The sequence below is a fragment of the Chionomys nivalis genome, chromosome 16 (assembly GCF_950005125.1).
Source record: "Chionomys nivalis chromosome 16, mChiNiv1.1, whole genome shotgun sequence".
Taxonomy (NCBI): Eukaryota; Metazoa; Chordata; class Mammalia; order Rodentia; family Cricetidae; genus Chionomys; species Chionomys nivalis.
Window position 1 is genome coordinate 28,040,502 of NC_080101.1, and position 23,502 is coordinate 28,064,003.

General features: G+C 44.3%; 1 protein-coding gene across 1 annotated transcript in view; it reads right to left on the bottom strand.

The window, feature by feature from the left end:
- The window catches only part of Dnai1 (dynein axonemal intermediate chain 1), a 68,630-nt gene that overhangs the window by 36,157 nt on the left and 8,971 nt on the right, over positions 1 to 23,502 (bottom strand). Inside the window, exons 2-6 of the mRNA XM_057790879.1 lie at positions 6,962 to 6,994; positions 5,389 to 5,487; positions 5,137 to 5,217; positions 293 to 419; positions 53 to 171 (exon numbers count right to left, since the gene is read on the bottom strand). Of these exons, the coding sequence (XP_057646862.1) occupies positions 53 to 171; positions 293 to 419; positions 5,137 to 5,217; positions 5,389 to 5,487; positions 6,962 to 6,994 (459 nt within the window). The remainder of the gene's footprint in view (positions 1 to 52; positions 172 to 292; positions 420 to 5,136; positions 5,218 to 5,388; positions 5,488 to 6,961; positions 6,995 to 23,502) is intronic.

The window sequence follows — 23,502 nt, forward strand, 5'->3', positions numbered from 1 at the left end:
TCCATCCACGGCTGCCCTGGAATGGTGGGGACAAAGAGCAATGCCGTCGCACCTCGGTTGCAGCAGGCACGTCTGTTTGACTCCCAGCTTCGGTCTCTGCTTCTTTGGGTTCTTCATCCTCTTCAATGATCTCTGTGTCTGAAGTCACCACCTTGGCCGACTCCTGTGAACCTTGACAGGATACTGCTGATGAGTTCAGGGTCCAAGCCAGCTCAGTCCTGCCTGCCAGGCCCTGCTTGTCCCTTGGGCTCCCCATGACCTGGGTTAACTCCCAGGCTGCCCCGTGTCCTACCTGCCACCAGCTCCTCTCGGTAGTGCTGCCGCCGCCCTTCGTCAGAGTCCTTGGGGATCAGGTTCCCCACCTGGCTGAAGTGAATCGCCAATTGGTTCACAAAGCCAATAAGTTTATACGTGCCTTCCTGAAAAGAGGGGATCCCACAAAGGACTGGCATCAGAATGTAGTCTGCCTTAATTCTTTAGAGCAGAGGTTCTCAACCTTCCCAATGCTGTGACCATTTAATACAGTTCCTCATGTTGCGGTGACCCCTGCCATAAAATTATTTTCATTGTTACCTCATAACTGTAATTTTGCTACTGCTATGAATTGTAATGTAAATATCTATGTTTTCCTATGGTCTTAGGAGACCCCTGTGAAAGGGTTGTTTGCCCCCAAAGGGGTCGTGACCCACAGATTGAGAACCACTGCTCTAAATTAGCAATCCACCTCTGCTACAGGGACTATAACCCCCAATCCTTAATGTTTTCACTAAATTTCTGCTTAAGGGGAAAAAAGACAAATACAAGAGTTTTTTTTTTGTTTTTTTTGTTTGTTTGTTTTTGTAAGTTCTCATCAAAGACTCATTTTTAAATTTTTTTTTTTTTTTTTTTTTTGAGATTGGGTCTGACTACATAGCCAACAGTGGCCTGGGACTCTCTGTGGGCCAGGCAGGCTTCAAACTCAGTTCTGCCTCCCAAGTGCTGGGATTAAAGGTACGTGCCATCACACCCAGCCTTAAAGACGTATTTTTAAATATCCTCTGCATGCAGCCTGAAGCAGCCCACATTTACCCATCACTGGTTCAGGAGCTTTGTCTCCCACATTCATGCCAAGGGGTTCACAGCTCACCTGCCTCACCTTGGGCAGGTCAGACATAATTGTCCAAACACCTAGCACAGCCTTGCCATGCTACTTTAATGGATGTCAGAGGGACCAGAACATCAGAGGCGACCAGACCTCTTGCCTGCTATTTCTGTCCAAGAGGACCACAGAGGTCCAGAGAAAGTTTGGGTTTGGCACTTGTCCAGGTCACATAGCAGATGAGAAGCAGGACTGGGCTTCAAGCCCAGGAAATGGTATTTGTTCGTTCAACAAATAATTTTGAGCAGCTACCATGAGCCAAGTATTTTCTAGGTGCCCAGGACATAAAGTTGAGCAACAACAGACACAGTTCCTGCTTTTGCAAAGCCCATGGTCTGGAGTTCCTGTGGATATCGTGTTGATTGGCCTCCTAGCAACCCCAAAAATGGATTTGGAGACCAGAGGTCCCCTCTTCTTCTTCTTTTTTTTAAAGATTTATTTATTATGTATACATTTATGTACTTATTATATATACAGTATTTATGCATTTATTATGTATACCGTATTCTCAGTATTCTGTCTGCATGCAGGCCAGAAGAGGACACCAGATCTCATTACAGATGGTTGTGAGCCACCATGTGGTTGCTGGGAATTGAACTCAGGACCTTTGGAAGAGCAGGCAGTGCTCTTAACCACTGAGCCATCTCTCCAGCCCCCCTCCCTTCTTTTTTTTTTTTTTAAATATTTTATTAAGTATACAATTTTCTGTCTGCATATATGCCTGCAGACCAGAAGAGGGCACCAGATCTCATTACAGATGGTTGTGAGCCACCATGTGGTTGCTGGGAATTGAACTCAGGACCTTTGGAAGAGCAGGCAATGCTCTTAACCGCTGAGCCATCTCGCCAGCCCCCCCCCTTCTTTTAAGACAGTTCTGTTCAACCATTTTACATCATGTGGAAAATAATTATATTTATATGGCACCCTGAGATTAAAAAATCTTGCTGGGCAGTGGTGGCACAGGCCTTCAATCTCAACACTCGGGAGACAGAGGCAGGAGGATATCTGAGTTTGAGGCCAGCCTGGTCTACAGAGAGAGTTCCAGGATAGCCAGGACTGTTGCTCATAGAAACCCTGTCTCAAAAAACAAAACAAAACAAAAAAAAAAACCCCACAAAATCAAAGTCCCTATGAAGCCCTTTCTCTCTGTAAAGGACGGGGGACAGGAAGTGTGGTTAAAAGCATGGTCCTTGTGGGCAGAGCTGGAGTCAAGTTCTTGGTCTGCTGTCATTATCTTCATGTCCTTATCTTAACCCCCCAGGCCCTGGATTCTTTCTTCTATCAAGTAGAATAATTATATCCAACTTCAAGGAAGTGTAAGTTCTGGCAATAATGAAAACGATCCATTAACACAATCCTAGCCGGGCGGTGGTGGCGCACGCCTTTAATCCCAGCACTTGGGAGGCAGAGGCTGGTGGATCTCTGTGAGTTCGAGACCAGCCTGGTCTACAAGAGCTAGTTCCAGGACAGGTTCCAAAACCACAGAGAAACCCTGTCTCGAAAAACCAAAAAAAAAAAAAAAAAAACAAAAAAAAAAAAACAAAAAAAAAAAACACAATCCTAACACATAGTAGGTGCCCAGTACTAATGCTCAATGAACAGTAACTGATAATCTGATGGAGGTTCCCATGAGAACGAATGATCCATCCAGTTTTCCTCTAAGACATCTCCTCAATCCTGTCCTCAACAGCTGACTGGGAACTTCCTCTTCAACTTAGGGATGGAATTTGAATTCTTTAGCACATCAAGAAAGAGTAGCAGCTTCGGAACCTAAATCCGGACCTTTCAGAACCAACCGTGTAGAGACAGCTGTGTGGGAGAATGTTCGACAGGCCGAGAGATTCTGCAAGCACAGCTAAGGTGAGTGTCCCTGGAGAGCAAGAAGAGGAAACTGAAGTGGAAAAACAACGCTTGCCCTGAGGTGCACCTTCCACAGCCAGGCCACTGAGTCCCGGCAAGTCCCTGTTTCTAATGTCAAGACAGGGTACAGGAAGGTATAACCCTGTCTAACATGACTTCAGGGAGTGAAAGACAGCTCTCCTCCAACCTCTGTAAACTGCCATGTAGCAAAACTCTTGAATAGCATCTTTTGGGAAACATATCTGGATTTGCTTCAACATCTTTGTGGAGGAGCCGACTACACAATCTGAATAAGAAGCAGTATATTCATGAAATTTTCACAAGACATACACAGATGTTCATTATTTAGCAGCATTATTTAGAATTTCCCAAAGAAGAAACAATCCAAATGTCCATCAACTGAACAATAAAGAAAATGGAACATATTCATAGACTATAAAATATGATTTGGCAATAAGAAGACATGGAGTATTGACATTGCTATAACATGGATGAATTGGAAACATCACGCTGAATGAAAGAAGTCAGTCACAAAAGACTAGAAACTATAGAGCCCATCTCTTCACATGTCCGGAATACACAAGTCTAGAGACAGAAATTAACCTAGTGCTTCCCAGGGCTAGAGGAGATGGAGAGTTGAGTAGTCACAGCTATGAGGTGTGGTGTTTTCTGGGTGGAAATGTTCTCAGTCTGGCATGGCAGTGCACACCTATAACCCTAGCCTCAGGAGTGAAAGCAGGAGGACCAGGAATTCAAGGTCATACTCAGCTGCACAGCAAACTCAAGGTCATCTTGGATTACGAGAGAGTTTGTCTCTAGGAAACAAAGCTAGGACAGAAATGTATGGAAACGGGTTGTGTTGAGAGTTGTACCTGGCATCCTACATGAAAATACTTCATCTAGGACCTGAGACTGGCACAAGGAGTGGGACCAAAAGGCCTCAAAGTGAAGTAAGAAACAGAGGCATGACTTCCACTTTAGCTCAAAAGCATTCTGAAATTCTCTCCAGGCCTTACAGGAGCTGACCTGCTGTGGTCTAAAGCATGGTGCTGTCTCTTATGAAGACCTGCTGCAGGCTGTCTGCTAAGAACTTGCTCACACCATGGTCACTAAAAGATGGCCCTGGGAGTCATCCACCTGCCTGGATGGCTCACATATCAAGAGACTCTGTGCCCAGAGCCTGCCAGTATTCCTCTCAAATGGGAAGGCCCTGTGTGATGTGAGGCCAACATCTCTTGCAGAGAGGACTCTGTTCTACCCGGGTGTCTTGCTAGAGGAAAAGCTAAGCTTCTAAAGATCCAATACCTTGTGTTGGTGAAAAATGTGTTCTGTGTATTGGAAACATTGAAATAAAGCATTTTCTTCTCTTTTTTGGGGGGTGGGGTTTCAAGATAGGATTTCTCTGTGTAACAGTTCCAGTTCTCCTGGAACTCACTTTGTAGACCACGCTGGTCTCAAACTGAGATCCGCCTGCTTGAAAAAAAAATCATTTTCTAACTAAATGATTCAATATTCTTAAAAATAAAAATATATTAAAAAGCTGGGGATGTGGCTCAGTGGCAGAGCACTTGATCAATATGAGCAAAGCTCTGGGCTTAATGGATTCAGTCCCCGCACCACAAACAAACAAACAAAAACAACTCCTCAGGTACTGAAGGCTTTGCAGTTAGCAAGACTTCTTCACTGAAAAATTCCAAAGGCGCCTGTGAGGTGGCTTAGCAGATGGGGGAACTTGCTGCCAAGCCTGACAGCCTCAGCCTCAGTTTAATCCCCTGGATCTTCTCTGGAAAATTGTCCTCTGACCTCTGAGCTCCGCATGCACACTAGAACCCTGTCTCCTCTCTCCTGCTCTTCTCTCTTTTGTGCACGCGTGTATTCTCTCATTCTCTCTCTCTCTCTCTCTCTCTCTCTCTCTCTCTCTCTCTCTCTCTCTCTCCCTCCCTCCCTCCCTCTCTCTCCCCCCCTCTCTCCAAATAAAACGTACTAAAATGAAAAAAAATTCAAACATCTCTGGAACATCCCATCCCATGCAAAACCCCAGGTTTCTAGCCAAGGACCTCAGTTTACAAGTGACTTTGTACAGTGACCTGGAGCCTTGTGCAATGTGCCCAGCCACTGCCCAGGAAGGGATGACTTACTTTGAAGCTGTACCTGACAATATTCTGGGGTGCATGTGGGTTGTTGGCTGTCAGGATGCGAGTGAACTCCTCCTTTAACTCCTGAGGGAGACAAACACCAAGGGGGTCATGCAGAAAGCTCTCCCTTCCATCGCCTCTGAGGCTTGGGCCCCCACCCACCCGGGGTACCTGTAAGCTCTGCACAAGCCTCTAATCTACCCTGTGGAAGACCCCACATCCGAGATGAGCAGGGGATGGAGTTTGCTCACTCACCGCATCAGTCAACTCCAGCTGGTCAGGGGGTCGAACCGTGGCTCTGGATTGGGACCACTCATCAGTTCCTTCCCCCACATCCGTCCCTGAATCTTCATCCTGAACAAAACCACAGTAGGGTCAGGAGGGCCCAATCTGCTTGAGCAAGCAAGCGATGCTGCAGGAATCCCCTTTATTCACAAGTCCTCCCTGAAGCCAAGTTCTATCTACTGTACACAGAACACTCATGGGAGACTCCAAAGGAACTGCGGATGCCAGGTTTCTCAGTGCCTGGGAGACCATAGCCACCTCTATGTCAGGGTCAGGGTTCACCTGAAACACTGGTGTGGGCCTTTTGGCCCCAGCAGGGCATCAGAAGAACCGGCTCTTCCTATTGCCTTCCACAAAGCCTAGAAGTTGAAGTTCATGACCAGCTGCCCAATACTTTATGCAATGTGCTCAGACAGCAAGAGAGAGCCCAAACTGTTCTCCAGCCACTGTGATCCAAATTTGTACTTGACCTTCCAATCTGCCGCATTAAGATTTTAAAAAAAAAAATGACTCTTAAAACAAATACTGACTTGTACTTTGCTCCTTGAAGCCAAAAGGAGTGCAGAAAAAGAAGTTCTTCATTGTTAAATGCCTTGCCAAAGTGGCCATGGGGTATCTGAAATGCTCATCTTTACTAACAGTCAAAGACATTCGAAACAAAGCAATACTATTGTGTTTCACAGTGAACTGGAAAACAACAAGAAGAGCCTCTGAAAGGTGGGCTCCCGGAGATGGGCACAACCTTTCTAAAGAGTAACGTGGAAATATTTACCCAAGTCTAATAATTGTTTATATTCTTTGACTCAAATATTTATACACAGGAATTTACAATAAAAAAATAACTAGCCAGGCAATGGTGGCGCTCGCCTTTAATCGCAGCACTTGGGAGGCGGAGGCAAGTGAAGCTCTGTGAAGTTTGAGGTCAGCCTGGTCTACAAAACATGTTCCAGGACAGCCAGTTCTGTTATAAAAAGATCCTAACTCAGAAAGGAAGGAAAGAAGGGAGGGAGGAAGGGAGGGAGGGAGAAAGAGAAAGAGAAAGAGAAAGAAAGAAAGAAAGAAAGAAAGAAAGAAAGAAAGAAAGAAAGAAAGAAAGAAAGAAAATCACAGCCATGCCCAGAGACACAGGTGATAGAAGGATGGTCATAATAGTGAAAAGGGGGAAATGCTGACATTCTTCCTCTAAAGCAAGGCATGGTGGAACACATTAAGACATGACCTTAAGGGATATATGGTTGAATCTTGTGCAATAATTTCAAGTGTTATAATAAAGTACCCAAATATTTATATTTAAAATGGTTATAAAATAATAAATACTGTTTTGTTACTTTTAAATATATATATTTTTTTCTTTTATGTACATAAAAATATCTGGGAATATATGACATTGCATGTTAAATAAAAAGCAATCCTAGGGTAGTAGCTTAAGCATAATTTTAAGGTCCTTCTAGCTTGTTCAAATTTTCTAAAACTATGTTGTTAATTTTCAATAGCCAAAATGCCACCAACATCTTGCTTGGTGCCTGGTGGTCCCAACACTTACTCTCTTCCTGGCTCCTCTGGTCACACTGATACTCTAAAGGGGGATAAAAACAAAAGGTGAGTCAGAGGTGAAATGGCAAAGGAACAGCATCAACTATGCCTCAAGGAGGCTTCTGCCCAAGGACTTCGCCGCAAAGGGCTGTGAACTCTCCCAGCTCTCAGAAACCATCCTGGGGTCACCTGCAATGGCAGCAGGTGCTTCTTAGGTGAGTCAAGGAGGCCCTGTATCTAAGGCAATCCTGTTTTAGCATCACCACAACTAATCCATGAGTAGTAGTCCAGGAAACTTAGCACTGGGAATTTCTTACTTATAACTAATTCAACAAATATATTTTAAAGTAATTTATCTAATTTTATTTTATGTGTATTGGTGTGAGGGTGTCAGATCCCCTGGAACTGGAGTTGTAGACAGTTATGTGCTGCCATGCTGGGAATTAAACTTGGGTCCTCTGGAAGAGCAGCCAGTTCTCTTAATCTCTGAGCCATCTCTCCAGCCCAACAAATACCGTTGACATATATTCTAAGAGTCGAGGATGGAGCTTGGTTGGTAGAATGCTAACTGCTATACACAAAACTCTGAATTCACTCCCTAGTAACACATAAAACCAGGATTGGTTGGCTAGTGAGATGGTTCAGTGGGTAAAGGCACTTATTTACAAGGCTGGTACCTGAGTTTTATCCCTGGCACCCACCCACATGGTAGAAGAAGGGAAGAGTCTCCCACAAATTGGTCTCTGACCTCCATATAAGTGCTGTGGCACATACACTCACATGCTCACACACACGCTTGCACTTTTGATCCCAGCACTCAGGAAACAGAGAAAGGTGGATCTTTGCGCATTTGAGACAAGCCTGGTATACATAGTGAGTTTCAGATCAGGGACTGTCCAAAAAACCAAACAAATGCAAAGCAAGCAGACATGGTAATGTAAGCCTGTACTCCAGCACTGGGGAGATAGCAGCAGGAAAATAAAGTATATACCAAGTGTTCAGCACTGAACTGGGCAATATGGGACTTCAAAGGCATCTTATGTTCATAAACTCTTATTAGGGGTAAATATAAAACCATATGAGCAGATGCTTATTTGGGTGGAATATTATTATATCCCCAGTACCTGTAATGCCCAAACATAGAGGGTATTTGGATGACTTACAGAATAGATTAAAGAATTCCATCAAACCTCATTGGTGATGACAACCTTGGGAAAGGTTTTTCTCTCTGAGCTTCAGTCTCCTCATCAGTGAAAGGTACAGAATGGAACATGATAACCTCCAGTTCTATATGTTAAAACTTCATGTTCAGGGGCTGGAGTGGTGGAGCTGGAAAGATGGCTCAGCAGTCAAGAGCACTGGCTGCTCTTCCAGAGGACATGGGCTTGATTCCCAGTACTCACAACGAAGATTTACAACCATCTGTAACTCTGGTTCCAGGAGACCTGACACCTTTTCTGACCTCTGAGGGGACCAGACACACACATGGTACACAGACATGCATGCAGACAAAATACCCATACACAATGTAAATTAATTAAAAGAAAAATTTAAATGTCATGTTCCCAAGAGCATAGAGTTTTAATGTCTTCCCAAAGTTCACATGTTTGCAGGCCTGGTCCCCAGGTTGGGTACTGGGAAGCAATAGGACCTTTAAGGGTCCTAGTTGGAAAACCTTGGGATATTGTGAATACACCATCAGAAGGCATTAAGGCAATGCTGTAACCTGTAATGTTGTAGCTCTCAGAGAGAATGCTTATAAAAGGAGCAAGCCTGGCAACTCCTTCTCCTTTTGCGGCTGACTCGAGATGAGATCCTTCCTCCTGTGCTAGCTCTGCCATGTGGTGCTCACCTCAGCAGGCTGATGCAGAACTGTGAGCGAAAATGAACACTTTTTCTAGCTGGGTTTGGTGGCACACCTTTAATCACAGCATTCAAGAGGCAGAGGCAGGGGGATCTCTGAGTCCAGCCTGGTCTATAGAGTGAGTTCCAGGACAGCCTGGGCTACACAGAGAAACCCTGTCTCAAAATAACCAAAACAACAAGAACAAAAGCCCGCTTTTCTTCAGAACTCCAGTGTTTGTTCCATTGACAGAAGCTGTCTAACATATAGTGACATGCTCAGTCATGTAGGGGATCTATTTGCTGTGCACTAACCTAAACAGGACAAAAAGATGAGGCTCCTGTTCAAGTGTACTTAGAGTTCATAAAAGACAAGGGAGTGATGTCAATGACCATCACTCAATAAGCCTAAGTTCTTTTGAAATCTAGCTCTGTGCCAGGGTGCTATGGGACTGTATGGGCGGTACCTTCTGTGCCAGGGTGCTACAGGACTGTATGGGTGGTACCTTCTGTGCCAGGGTGCTATGGGACTGTATGGGTGGTACCTTCTCAGCCTGAGCTACACACAAAGATGCCAGAGTTTACCACCTATCTGGGTGTCAACAGAACAAGATTGTCATGATGGGGATGTTGTTTTTAACATCGATTTTTATTTATGTGTATGTGCATGTGTCTTGTGTATGTATGTCACATGTGTGTGGGCACCCATGAAGCCAAAAGAGGGCATAGGAGCCTCTGGGCTGAGTTTATAAGTGGTTGTGAGCCACACTACAAGGATGATGGAACCCAAGCTCCTGTCTTCTGGAAGAGTAGCTAGGACTCTTGATCACTGAACCATCTCTTCAGCCAGAGATTTTTCTTTTTCTTTCTTTTTTATTTTTAAGGAAAAAAACATCAAGTGAGAAAAGAACAATGACACAGACAGCAAAATGTTTCATCAGACACAATCTAGCATGTGAAATGAAGGGGTAGACTAGACCATCTCTCACAACTCTCAGTCACAGGGTCCTTGGGAACGGCTTGGACCTTGAGAAGAGGGGGTTGTAGGTGAAGGAAAAAGCACTTCTCAGCCAGGGCTGGGATTCAGGCTGGGAGGGCAGGCAGCCGGGCTCAGATTTCATCTAAGATGCCAAGGTTTCTAGCGATGGCTAGGCCCTAGGAGCCTTCCTTTGAAGAGGCTCTGATCTTTAAGGTTGGAAGCATCATAACATCCAACAGCTTTATAGCCCACAACAGAGCAACAAAGGGCCAATCCCCCACCTTAAGTAGAAAATACCACCAGTCTTAAGTAGAAAATAAGACCCAGCTACCACTGCCCCGTGGATGTCCAGTTACCACTGCCCTGTGGATGTCCAGTTACCACTGCCCCGTGGATGTCCAGTTACCACTGCCCTATGAATGTGTCCAGTTACCACTGCCCTGTGGATGTCCAGTTACCACTGCCCCGTGGATGTCCAGTTACCACTGCCCTATGAATGTGTCCAGTTACCACTGCCCCGTGGATGTCCAGTTACCATTGCCCTGTGGATGTCCAGTTACCACTGCCCTGTGAATGTGTCCGGTTACCACTGCCCTGTGGCTGTCCGGTTACCACTGCCCTGCAAATGTCTGTAAAACATTTATCTGGCAATGAAAGAACTGACAGGGCACTTTGAGTGTGATTGTTTTTGGCAGTTGGAAATATTTCAATTAACACACTATAAAAGCCACACTATAATAAATGCAAAACAGGCCAATGAAATCAGCTACAGCCCTGACTTCCCAACCATGGCAAAGGAGATTGAATGTCAGGCTGCCACTCTGGGCCCTTGGTCTTCCAGAAGGAGACGCCTGAGACAGACAAGCCTGAATTCCTGAAAAGCTTTTGATGGTTACTTCCAGAAGCCATCAAACCACAGAAGAAGAAAGCCCAGGCCCCTTCCCGGGCCCTCGGAACGTCATCAGTCTGGCCCCATGTCTCCATCCCAGCCTCTCCTTCCCCTCTGACATCAGAACTTTAAGGTAATCTATCAAGGCTACTTCTAGTACTTGAGACTGACCTGGGCCTTCCTGCCTCTCCACCTTTTATTGTGTCTTCTGCCAAGAATACCAGTGCTTCTTTCCTACCTGCTGACACCTCTCACCCGGCCTCTGCTCCATCTAACTGCTTTTACCACCTTCTCTACCTCCCTCTGCCCTTCCCTCCCTCCTCCTGAGCAGGCTCCCTTCCACTTTTGCTTACCACACAAGCACTGGCTGTTGTGAGATTAAGGACCCAATTAGTCTTTAATTAGATACTCCAGTGTCTCTTTTGGTTTACAAGAGGAGACAGTGCTGTGAGGAGAATCGTAACACTGCAGTACATATGGGAGGTGGCTGAGACATTCCAACTCCCAACACAAACAGCCTGCTATTCTTGTGCTATTGCTCAAAGAAGGCGCTCTTCTCTTGGGCAGATTATTCTGTATGGCCCACTGAAGCTATCTATGGAGCAAGACAGGACAAAGCATACCCAGCCCACTATGGCAAGTGGCATAACTCTGGTCATTAGTGAGATGAGAGATGTCCCAGCCTGAATGTCTTTACAGCAGAACATTCTTCTATTGCTATTGCCTAACTACATTTGATTTCCCTGTCTCCAGTTTCTCTCCCCTCTAACTATATCATTAATACCATTGTCAGTCCGTGGGCACTTGCTTTGGGATTGCCATTCACTAAACTATTTATGTATATTATCACATTTAATATTTATCATTAGCCTTTGGGGTTAGAGCATCATCATCCCCACTTTACAGGTGAGGAAATGAAGGTTTAGAGAGATGGAGCAACTGGTCCCAAATTACCACAATTGAGATCACACTTTCAGTCACTATAGTCTTCCCCAAATGTAAATCTGGTCACGGCACTCCCTTGACTTACACTCTCCAATAAGTCCCCACTGGGGAGGAGAGGGAGCCCATGCCTTCTTCATGACCTCGTTCCTTTCCTTCTCACAGCCACACTCAGTCACTTAGAGGACTCCCAAGTGTAAGCAGGAGAGAGCCATGAAAGCAGGGATCCTGAGCCTATGTGTCTGGTGGCAGACATGTCCCCTGGCACCGTCCCCACTAGGCGACAGCTGCCCACATAAAATGACTTCTCTCCTGGAGTAGGAGTTGTGGGTGTCATGTCCAGCTGTGAAGGAGGACAAATGAAGCCTTGACAGAGCCCAAAAGGCTGGCCAAGGAGACACGAGGAAGATAAGGCTTTGGTGCAGAAACAAAAGGAGTAGCCTGGCCACAGGTGAAGCCAAGAATTCCAGCAGAAAGTAAGGTGTTCCTTGTCCCAGGATGATGGTGACTCCTGATCCCATTCCTATCTAAACATCTTTCATCATCAAAACCACAACCAAGCGGTGTTTTGGAGTGTGCCACACATTTAATACCTAACTTCTGTAAACAAACAAACAAAGTCTTTCTCCTTGCTGTGTGCCCCTTTCCGGAGGCATCTGACTTTTCTGTTCTATGCTAAGCTTCTTGCTCCCTTACCATCAACCATGACGTCTGGCCACAATTAGCACCCTTCTGTCAAGCTGGCCTTCCGGTCATTAAGATGCTGCCTTTTGGAAGCAGGACAGGGCGGGGGGGGGGGGGGGCGGGGGCGCGGGGGCTTGGTGGCACACGCCTTTAATCCCAGCGCTGGGGAGGCAGAGGCAGGCGGATCTCTGTGAGTTTAAGACCAGCCTGTTCTACAGAGTGAGTTCCAGGACAGCCAGGCCCCGGCTCCAAACAAACAACAAAGCTTCAGCCTCTCTGCCCACCACCAGCTCTTTCCTCGGGCAGAGCCCTGGATCACCTTCTTGGCTCAGCATGCTTTTGCAAGATCTTTTACATTAAGATTGTTCCTAAGCAGGTCTTCCGAGGACAGGGATGCTTCCATTCCCAGCATCCACGTTAGGCATTTTACAACTGCCTTTAACTCTAGATCCTGAGACATTCCGTGCCTCTGACCTTTGTAGGCACCTGCATTCACATACAAGTACACATACACACATAATTAATAACTTATAATAATACAATAATAATAAATAATTTAAAAAAAATCTCTTGGCCTTTTCTGACTTCCAGTGCTGGCCCTGTTTATACCCAGCCTTGAGTGTAGCCCAGTGTGTCCTAGGATACTCGAGGAAGCCAGAGGGCAGAGAACAGTTTCCAGGGCTGTGGACAGGAACTGAGCGAGAATAAGGCAGCTAACAAGAGACCTTCTCATTATAGCAGCAATGAACCAAGATCTGTTCAGTTGGCCCAATGCAGGAAGGGGAGAGAGGTGGGGAAGAGGCAGGTAGGAACCAGCTGGCCTCACCAGCATCCTTAGCTGCAGTCTGGTGAGCACTCACTCGGGCACGCACTCGCATCAGGCATTAGCAGTGATTATACCTGCTCCTCAGAGGCTCCTACAAACCAGGTAAAATGGTTCTCATTTTAAAGATAAGGCTCTTGAGAGCAGTTCACACAAATGATGTGCACAAAGCAAGGGTACATTGAAAACAAACTTCCCAGTCATGGTGAATGAAGGTGACTGTTACCACCTGCTGTGCCTTTGCCAGCACTTAGAATTAATTTGTTTCTTACTGTTTTGGTACAGTACAAGCAGCCTGCCTATCCCTTAGCATAATTTAGCGTAAAGAAATTAATTTAAAAACTCTCTTTTCTCTCTCTCTCTCTCTCTCTCTCTCTCTCTCTCTCTCTCGCTTTTTGTTTGTTTTTGTTTTTCCAGACAGGGTTTCTCTATGTGGTCCAGGCTATCCTGGAACTTGCTTTGTAGACCAGGCTGGCTTTGAACTCAGAGATCTGCTTGCCTCTGCCTCTGCCTCCCAAGTGCTGGGGTCAAAGGCCGTGCGATGGAAACACCCAGTAATTTTAAATTTCTTAAGTCTTCAGGATTGAAAAAAAAAAGGAGTAAAATGCACACCTTTAATTCCAGCGCTTGGGAGATAGGCAGGCAGATCTCTGTAAGTTTAAGGCTAGCCTGGTCTATATAGTGAGTTCTAGGCCAGGCAGCCAATACAGTAAAACCCTGCCTTAAAAAAAAAAAGTAAGCCAGCAGTGGTGATGCAGGCCTTTAATCCTAGCCCTGGGGAGGCAGAGGTAGGTGAATCCCTGTGATTTCAAAGCCAGCCTGGTCTACAAGAGCTAGTTCCAGGACAGCTAGGACTGTTACACAGGTAAACTCTGTCTCGAAAAACAAAAAAAACAAACAAACAAACAAAAAAAAGTAAGCCATTCCTTATCATTTTTTAAAATGAGGGTGCAATTAGGTGGAGCCATGGAGACAAAGTGTGGGCTTTGCTGCCAACCTTACCTTGAGCATCCACTGTGTCGTGGGCTAATTCCACGACGCTAGGAGAAACAAATACTAATCTTCTCCATCGCAGGGCCTTTGTCTTTATTATGCCTGAAGGCCAGAAGAGGGCACCAGACCTCATTACAGATGGTTGTGAGCCACCATGTGGTTGCTGGGAATTGAACTCAGGACCTTTGGAAGAGCAGGCAATGCTCTTAACCGCTGAGCCATCACTCCAGCTCCCGGGCCTTTGTCTTTAAAACGGGCATCATAGAAATCCCCTCCCAAACAATCACAGTGAGCTGATGCTCAGGGAGAACGGGCGTTCTAACAAACGGTGGCTGGCGACTCGGCCTTACCCCTGCAGAATCTGTGCGTGCCTCTGCCCATTAGGGAGCACCCACTCTAGGAATGACTAGTCTTCAGCAACTCACGTGTCACTGAAGAACCCACGCAGCTACGCGATTGTTCCTGGAAAGGGGGCTCTTCAAAGCATGCAACCCCACAGACGCTTCTTCCTCTTTCCTGGGGCCCAGGAGACTGTTTACCATTCAGTTGTCTTGGTCCTTATTTTAAAACTCACTAACAGGCTTCCATTAAGCTCAATTGAAACCAAATACCTCACCAGCTTGCAGCTTCAGTTTCTAAAAAAGTAGAAGCCCTCGGTCCCAGCGCAATGGCAATTCGCCAACACATCTTCATCCAGCTACAGTGAGTACATTGCAGATCCCTGAGCCGAGGCTCACAGAAGCACACAGTAAGTGTTTAATGAGAGACCCTGAGTTTGGGAACAGTGGTTTGCAGGGTGATAAGCACTGTCCCACACTGTTCTGAGAGAACACTTGATGCAAATGTTCTGCGGGTAATTTGGTAATGCATACCAAAATTTAAAATGCAAATGTGCCAGGGCTGGAAAGATGACTCAACACTTAAGAGCACTGGCTACTCTTCCAGAGGACTGGGGTTCAATTCCCAGCACCCACATGCTGGCTCATATCTGTCCATAACTCCAGATTCAGGGGACTCTATGCCCTCATCTGTCCTCCACAGGCACCAGCCATACAATGTTGCATAGATATACATGCAGACAAAATATCCATACACATAATTAAACTTAAAATTTTTAGAATTCATATACCTCTTAGTTTGGTAACCCTACTTGAATCTTTCTCATAGAAACTTTATACATATGTCTTATGCCTTCTGCTCCTTGAAAACTTGGCACTTTGTAAATCAAATATATTTGCAGAAATATTACAATACTGCTAAATATTCATCAAGAGCTCCTGGTTAAATATAATGAAGCAAGCTGGGGCTGGGGCTGTAGTTCAGCCCATAAGTGCTTGCTGCACAAGACTGTGGCTTTAAATTCAATCTCTAGAAAGCACAGAAAACACCAGGTATGGCCGGGAAGTGGTTGTACACACCTTTAATCCCTGCACTTGGGAGGCAGAGGCAGGTGGATATCTGTGAGTTCAAGGCCAGCCTGGTCTACAAAGTGAGTTCTAGAAACTACAGAGAGTTCCAGGGCTACACACAGAGAAACCCTCTCTCAAAAAACCAAAAGCAAACCAACAAACAAAGCAGAAGCTTACCCCAAGGAACAACACCCAAGATGGACCACTAGTTTCTACCTGCACACACACACCACACACACTTTTGAATTCACACCTACAAAAACATACATACAGCAAAGTACAACAACTCAATGAAATATCGAGCATAGGTTAGGAGAGAATGACTGGTGCCCAGCATCATGACGGCAGTTTACAGGGCACTGTATTTTTAAAATATTTATCTATTACTTCTGTTGTGTGTGTATGAGTGTTCTGGCTACATGTGTGTATGTGCACTATGTGTGTGCCTGTTGCTAACGGAGGCCAGAAAATGATGCTGGATCCCCCAAAACTGGAGTTATGGATGGTTGTGAGCTGCTATGTGGATGCTGGGAACTGAACTCAGGTCCTACGCAAGAGCAGCATGTGTTCTTAACTGCTAAGCCATCTCTCCAGCTCCAATAATGTACTGCATTTAAATTTTTTCCTACTTTTTTTTGGAGGGGGGGGAGATGTGCCTTCTCACATCTGTCTAGTATTCTTGAAAATTGTTAAAAGAATAAATATTAACTATTAATACATATACTAAAGGTAAACATGTTATTATTATCACAATAATTATTCTAAATGCGTGCAAACTTCAAAATATGTTGTATATGGCCAGGTATGGTGGTGCACACCTTTAATGCCAAAACTCGTGAGGCAGAGGCAGGCCGATCTCTGTGAGTTCGAGACCAGGCTGGTCTACAGAGTGAGTTCCAAGACAGCCAGGGCTACACAGAGAAACCGTGTCTCAAAAACAAACAAACAAATAAAAAGTATGTTGTACACATGTAACACCAATTAAAAGTGAATTATTAAAAAATTAAAAGGGGCCAGGCGGTGGTGGCGCACGCCTTTAATCCCAGCACTTGGGAGGCAGAGGCAGGCGGATCTCTGTGAGTTCGAGACCAGCCTGGTCTACAAGAACTAGTTCCAGGACAGGCTCCAAAACCACAGAGAAACCCTGTCTCAAAAAACCAAATAAATAAATAAATAAATAATTAAAAGAAAGAAGTGCAGGTCACACATTGTGGAAAATGCTCTAAAGTATATTATTAAAGAAAAAGTGGGTATAGGGGCTGGAGAGGCAGCTCAGCGGTTAGGAGCATTGGTTGCTCTTGCAGAGGAGCCAGGTTCAATTCCTAGCACCAGCATGGCAGCTCACACCTGTCTATAACTCCAGCCTGAAAATCAAAAGCCCTCTTCTGACCTCCATGGGCATCAGACACACACATGACTTATATGTAGGCTATATATATATATATATATATATATATAATCTTTAATAAAAAAGGAGTGGATGTAGACTATGAAACTAGATTGGAGGCCAAAGGGAGCAAGACATAGTAGAAAAGGCGGGCCCTTGAAAGCAGAAGGGAGGTGCCTGGAGATGAAGGCACAAGGGAGGAGAAGTGGGGAGAAATGACAAAGCCAAACTGACTAACAAATGCTACAATGTGACCTAATCATTTGTAAGATAATAATAATATAAAAATAAAATGAAACTTCATAATGCTTAACAAACAAAAAGCAAGTTATAGGGGCTAAGTATGGAGTTCAGTAGAACATGCGTAAGGTCCTGAGCTTGATCGCTAGCACAGGAAAAGAAAGAGAGAAGAGGTAAGGAAAAAAAGATGAAGAAGAGGGGAAAGAGAAAGAAGTAATAAAGAAAAAACCACACAAGTTATAGGAATAGAGGTCCCTTGTTTTAATGTGTCTAGGGGGGCAGAGAGATGGCTCAGCAGGTAAAGGCGCCTGCCACCAGAACCCAGTGGACAAGAAAGAGAGAAAAGCTCAGCCCTGGATCACCTTGGAAACCTATAAAGACAAAGCCAACCAACTCTATGGATTTCTTCACAGATACGGGGCTGGAGACGAAGCAGTGTCTGGTCTAGAAGATAAGAGCTCAGGGGCTGAGGGGATGGATGGCCCAGGAGACAAAGACATTTGGGGTCAAGCTTTCAGACCTTGGGACTCATGGCGGAAGGAGAGATTCCCCCAAGCTGTTCTCTGACTTCCTCATGGACATTCACCTGGAGGCATCCACTCATGCACAATAAATAACGAATGAATGAATGAATGTGAATGAATGAATGAAGAAAAGAAGGGAGTGAGAAGAAAACAAAACTGCAAACAAGCCATGCTGGGTCCCTGGCTCTGCCACACACTGTATGTGGTCACCGAACACGGCACTCTCTGGTCCTCACTCTTGTCTACAGAGCGGGGGAGAATATCAGTGCCCACCTCACAGAACATATTCTCTCAGGTAGCACACAAAGAATGTTCATCCAGAGTCCAGCACCAGCAAGTCCTTAACTATCAGCTGTAGCAGACTTTCTCTGCCCCACACGGAGACTTATTAGTTATGAACACTCAGCCTTAGCTTAGGCTTATCCCGCTAGCTCTTATAACTTAATTTAATCTGTTTTTCTTCATCCATGTTTTGCTTTGGGGCTGTTTACCATTCTTTCATTCTGTAAGTCCTACTTTCCTGCTTCCTCTGTGTCTGGCTGCCTGGAGACTGCCTGGCTAACTGGTCCTGGGCCTCTTCCTCTATTTCTCCTGTTCTCTCTCAAGCCTAGATTCCTCCTCCTACTTAGTCTCTCTGGCCACCAGCCCAGCCTACCCCTCTACTGCCTAGTTTTGGCTGTTCAGCTTTTATCAGACCAGTCAGGTGCCTTAGGCAGGCAAGACAAAACAACAACACATCTTTACATAGTTAAACAATTATTCTGTTCCACAACCATGAGTAGTGATAAAGGTTTTACAAGCTGTTATTACTATTACAGCACAGTCTGCTACACAAGGCAACCAGTCTCTCTCTGAGGGCAGATAACTGAAGAGTGTGTTGTCCTGGGCCCAAGAAGCATGTCAGGGAGTAATCTGCAAATCTCAGGGTGTCACAGTAAGAACAATGATTTACATTATAAAGAATCTCTCAATTTGCCACACATTCTTGAGTACACAATCCCATCTGACCCTTGTAACAATCTTTAGCGGACAGATGTTGTATTTATCAGTTTTTTTTTTTTTCTTAATCTAGAGATGCCACCATATGAATTTTCTCCTTTATTCTGTTAATGTCAAGAAAGACTTTGGTTTTGGTTTTGTTTGTTTGTTTTCACATTAAACTGATTTGAGTTCTTCAACATTCTTAAGGCAAACCACACTCGATCTAATATGTATTTTGGCATGTTGCTGGAACAGATTTAATAACATTTTGTCAAATCTTCTTTTGCATTGATGTTTCTAAGGATCAGTTCACAACTTTCTCCCTATATAATTGTTTGGTTTTGCTACCAGCCTTCTGCTCATCATCGTTCTGTTTGCAAAAGGATACTGTGTAAGACTGGGGTTTCGCCGTTTTGTTTAGTACTGCTTGATTTGAGACAGGGTCTCTTTCACAATGTCCATGCTGGCCTTGAATTTTATTCCTCCTTCCTCAGCTTTCTGGGTAGCTAGGGTTATAATTGATGCCACCAAGGCAGGAAAGTCTGAAGTTCTTTGTTCCCAATCATTTACACCTAAAGTTTCTTTTGGGGGAGGTTTTAAATCATGAATTCAGTTTCTTTAATAGATAAGGGTATTTTCCATTTCTTCTTACATCAGCTGAGGTGAATTGTATTTTTCAAGAAGTTTGTCCATTTCATATATGTTGATGAATTTATTGCATAAAGCTGTTGATAATATTCTCCTACTATCCATTTAATATCTATAGGACCTGAAACTGGCTACTGTATCATTTTAAAAATTTCCCTAAGGCTTGATCATTCTTTTTTTAAAAAAATCAACGTTGTAGAGCCCAGCCACAATGGATACACCAGCAACACAATAACTCCTGCAGCTAAGGCTCGGGGAACATTGTAGAAGAGGGGTGGAAAGACTGTGAGAGCCAGAGGACCAGGGAGTCTCCTGTGAGACTGGGTCTCTAGTAACATCAGAAGCTACATGTATGAAGTCTCACTAATATGACTGCATAGACATGAGCTGAACAAGGACAACAATAATAGACATGCCAAAGAGGATGGAGAAAGACACCAGGTCTCAGCTCTATACAAAGGAATGCTGAGAGCGGAAGCAAGTTTTCCCAGTCAAGAACGCACCAATCAGCTAGCCAAAATAAAGTGGTCAGTCCTGTATGCATACAGATGAGCAGCATCATACAGACCGAGAAGGCTGCATTTGGGAATATATATGCATACACATATTCGTTTATGCATGCAACAACAATTAATGAAAAAGAGGCCATCAGTTTGAAAGAGAGCAAGGAGTGTGAGAGGGTTTGGAGGGAGGACAGGGAAAGGGGAAATGATGTCATTATAATCTCAAAAACAAAATAAATAATAAAAATCAACTTTATTACTCCTTCCAAAGACCCAGCTTCTGACTCTGCTAAACTTCTTTCTTTCCAAGTTTCTCTGAAACAATAAAATAAGCTAATTCATCAAAGAAACGCAGATGTCAAATAAAAACTGATTCAGCTACTTTAGATTTGATTTGCTTATTTTTCTATGTTCTTTAATACTTTTACATGTATTTATCTATCTGTCTACTTATTTATTGTCACAGCACACATGTGGAGGTCAGAGGGCAGCTCGCGGGATTCAGTTCTCTTCTTCCACTGTGTGGGCCCAGGAGGTGAACTAAGTTCATCAGGCTTGACAAGTGCCCTGACCCACTGAACCATCTCACTGGCCTCTTTTCTTTCTTAAAGGTTAATTTTTATTTATGTGTACATGTGTGCTGGTATATGCATTGGAAGTGGAGTTATTGGTGGCTGTGAACTGCCTGATATGTGTGCTAGGATCTGAGCTCAGGTCCTTTGGAAGGACAGTAGACACTGCACAGCTGAGCACCTCTCCTTCCCCACCTTCCACCCCACCCCCGCCCCCGCCCCCGCCCCCAGCATGGGGCTGGAGCAATGACTCAGCAGTTAAGAGCACTGGCTGCTATTCCAGAGGACCTGAGTTCAATTCCTTTTACCTACATGGCAGCTCACAACTGCCTGTAGTTCCAGTTCCAGGGGATCCAATACCCTCACACGGACATGCATACTGCAAAACAACAGTGCACACAAAATAAAAGTAAATAAATCATTTTAAAAGGGGATCTAAGCCTTTCCTCTTTTCCAATAAAGCATTTAAAAAGCTATAGAGGCCCCACTCTAGCAGCACCCCACAATTTTTATAATATTTATAACCTTCAGTTAAGGCATTTTCTAATTTCTCTTGTGTGTGTGTGTGTGTGTGTTTTGTCCATGAATCATTTAGAAGTTTAATGGTTTAATGTTTGGAAATTTTGAACATATTGTTTAACTCTATTTTGTCTAAATTATGCTTAAATGTTTTGTCCTCAGTGGATATATTAAATTTCAATTGAATTAAAACCTGCAGGAGCTTAATCTTTAGAAATATATTAGGGTTATGTTTCATCCCAGTGTACAGTGGATCTCTGGAAACAGTCTGTAGTACTTGAGTGTAATGTTCTATAAATGTTAATTAGGTCAAGTTGGTTGATGGTGCTGTTCAGACTTCTGTACCTCTCAATTAGTGAGGGAAGAGTGCTAAAAATCTATACTCATTTCTCTGTTTCACTCTCTTTAGTTCTACCAATTCTTAATTCACATATATTTTAAGGTTCTAGTAATAGATGCATATACTTTGTGTTTTCTTCTTTCTTTAATTAACCTTTAATCATTATAAAATGGGAATACTTCTTATTTTGAAAGTTACTTTGTTTAACAAAGAAAGCTGCTTATACTTGCCACTTGCATTCATGCTGTCATCATCATCATCATCACAGGTAACTCAGGCTGGTCTTGAACTCACAATGGAGCCGCAAGACTGGGTTATTCCGGATCTTCCTGCCTCTGCACTAACCCTGGCTTACACAGTACATTCCCCATCTTTTGAACTCTCTTTATGTCTTTACACTTAAACCCTATATCATGTAGGCAGCATACAGCTTGAGTTTGAGCTTTGTCCCCCAGCCTGATCAGCTCTACCTCTTTGGTGAAGGTATTGATTAGTGTGACTATCTTTGCTTTGTTGCTTCTCTCTCTCTCTCTCTCTCTCTCTCTCTCTCTCTCTCTCTCTCTCTCTCTCTCTTTCTCTGTGTGTGTGTGTTATGTTTCTTTTTTTGTTTTCTATTTTTTCATCATTTGATTTTTATTAACCCTTAGTAATTTTGTGGGTGTGTTGATTGAGAAAAATCTTCAGTGTCCTATTTCATTTTCTTGGTTAGTTTTTCATCTGTGCCTTTTTGCACAGTGTTTATGTGTTACGTCTGTGTTTGTTGGAAGGTCTGCAGCATGTGCCTTCTGCCAAGAGTAACTTGCTAAACCAGGTGTGGCAGTGCACTCCTGTAGCCCAGCACTTGGGGTGTAGAGGAAGGAGGATCTGGGGGTCAAGGCTGGCCTTGAATAACATGACGAATTTCTGGCCACCCTTGGCTAAATCAGACTGTCCCAAGAAAGGACAAAACAACAGAAAAGAACATCAGGCCACTCTACACTTCACAATGCAGTTACTGTCTACTAAAAAGGCATATCATACCACTTCACAACATAATAGTAGTGGATTTTGCTTTGTTTATGGCAGGGTCTCAAGTAGTCAGGCCTTACACTTGCACTTCCAATACCGGAGTGCGTTACTGAGCCCACTCGCAATAACTTCACCTTATAATTCCATTTGTCACCACTACCTTTAACCTATATTCATTTCCACATAGATTATGGGTCCCACATATTACTAATAATTACTTTTGCAGTAAATAATTCCTTACCCTTTAAAAAATTAATATAAGGGCGGGGGCAGCATGCCTTTACCAGCATGTTTCCTATTACCAATGTGCCCTTGTCTTGATGTATGACGATAATAAATCTCTCAGCTTTGGGTCACTTGAAAAGATGTTTCATCCTTTTCTGAGGAACCCTTTTTATTACTGTTTTTGTTTACCACTATTAGTGTGTATGCATGTGGATGTGCACACAGATGGAGGTCAGGAGACAACTCTTGGGAGCCAGCTCTCTGCTTCCACTGTGGGCTCTGGGAACTGAGCCTAGGCTGCCAAGCTCGCTTAGTGAGAGCTTTACCCTCACGGCCATCTCACTGGCCCTATTACTTTTTCTTGAGAGGTGTTTTGCTGGATAGAGAATTCTGGGTTAATAGTAATTTCTTTCAGTGCTTTAAATATATAATTGCCTTGTGTCTGAACTCCATTGAGAAGTAATACATAATTTATACCGCTGTTCACTGTACGCAATGCGTCTTCCTCTCTTCCTACCCCCACATCTTAGATACTTTGATTTCCCCCCCACACACCTTCCTCTGAAACTACAAGATCTCTAGGAAGAATGTGTAAGTTGGATGGATTAGGAATGGCTTCAGGATGTGACAAATATGTAGACTGAGGCAAAAGGAAGGGCTCTGCTCCCTCTGTGCCTTGGGCACTGGGCAGACCAGGGTCATGTCACCTTTAGGAAATTCTTGGGGAATAGCCCCCCCCCCAGGGAGTGCTTCCAACTCACGGTGAAACAAGGAGGAAAGGGGCTGAGGGTCTGGTGAAGCAGCAAGAACACAAGCCAAGGCCAGGAGACTGCGCGGCTCCCTGAGACTAGCAGTGCGGGAGCTCTGCGCAGCACAGAACCCCAAGATGTCTGAAGTGCCAGACTTTGCCAGGCCTGTTGAGTGCAGTCCTCAGGAAACTGCGGAGCGCAGTCCAGGGGCAGAGTGAATGGTTTCATTTTTATCTTTGGTGTTCAAAGGTGTTATTATAAGGGATCTGACTTTATTGCATTTATCCTGTTTGG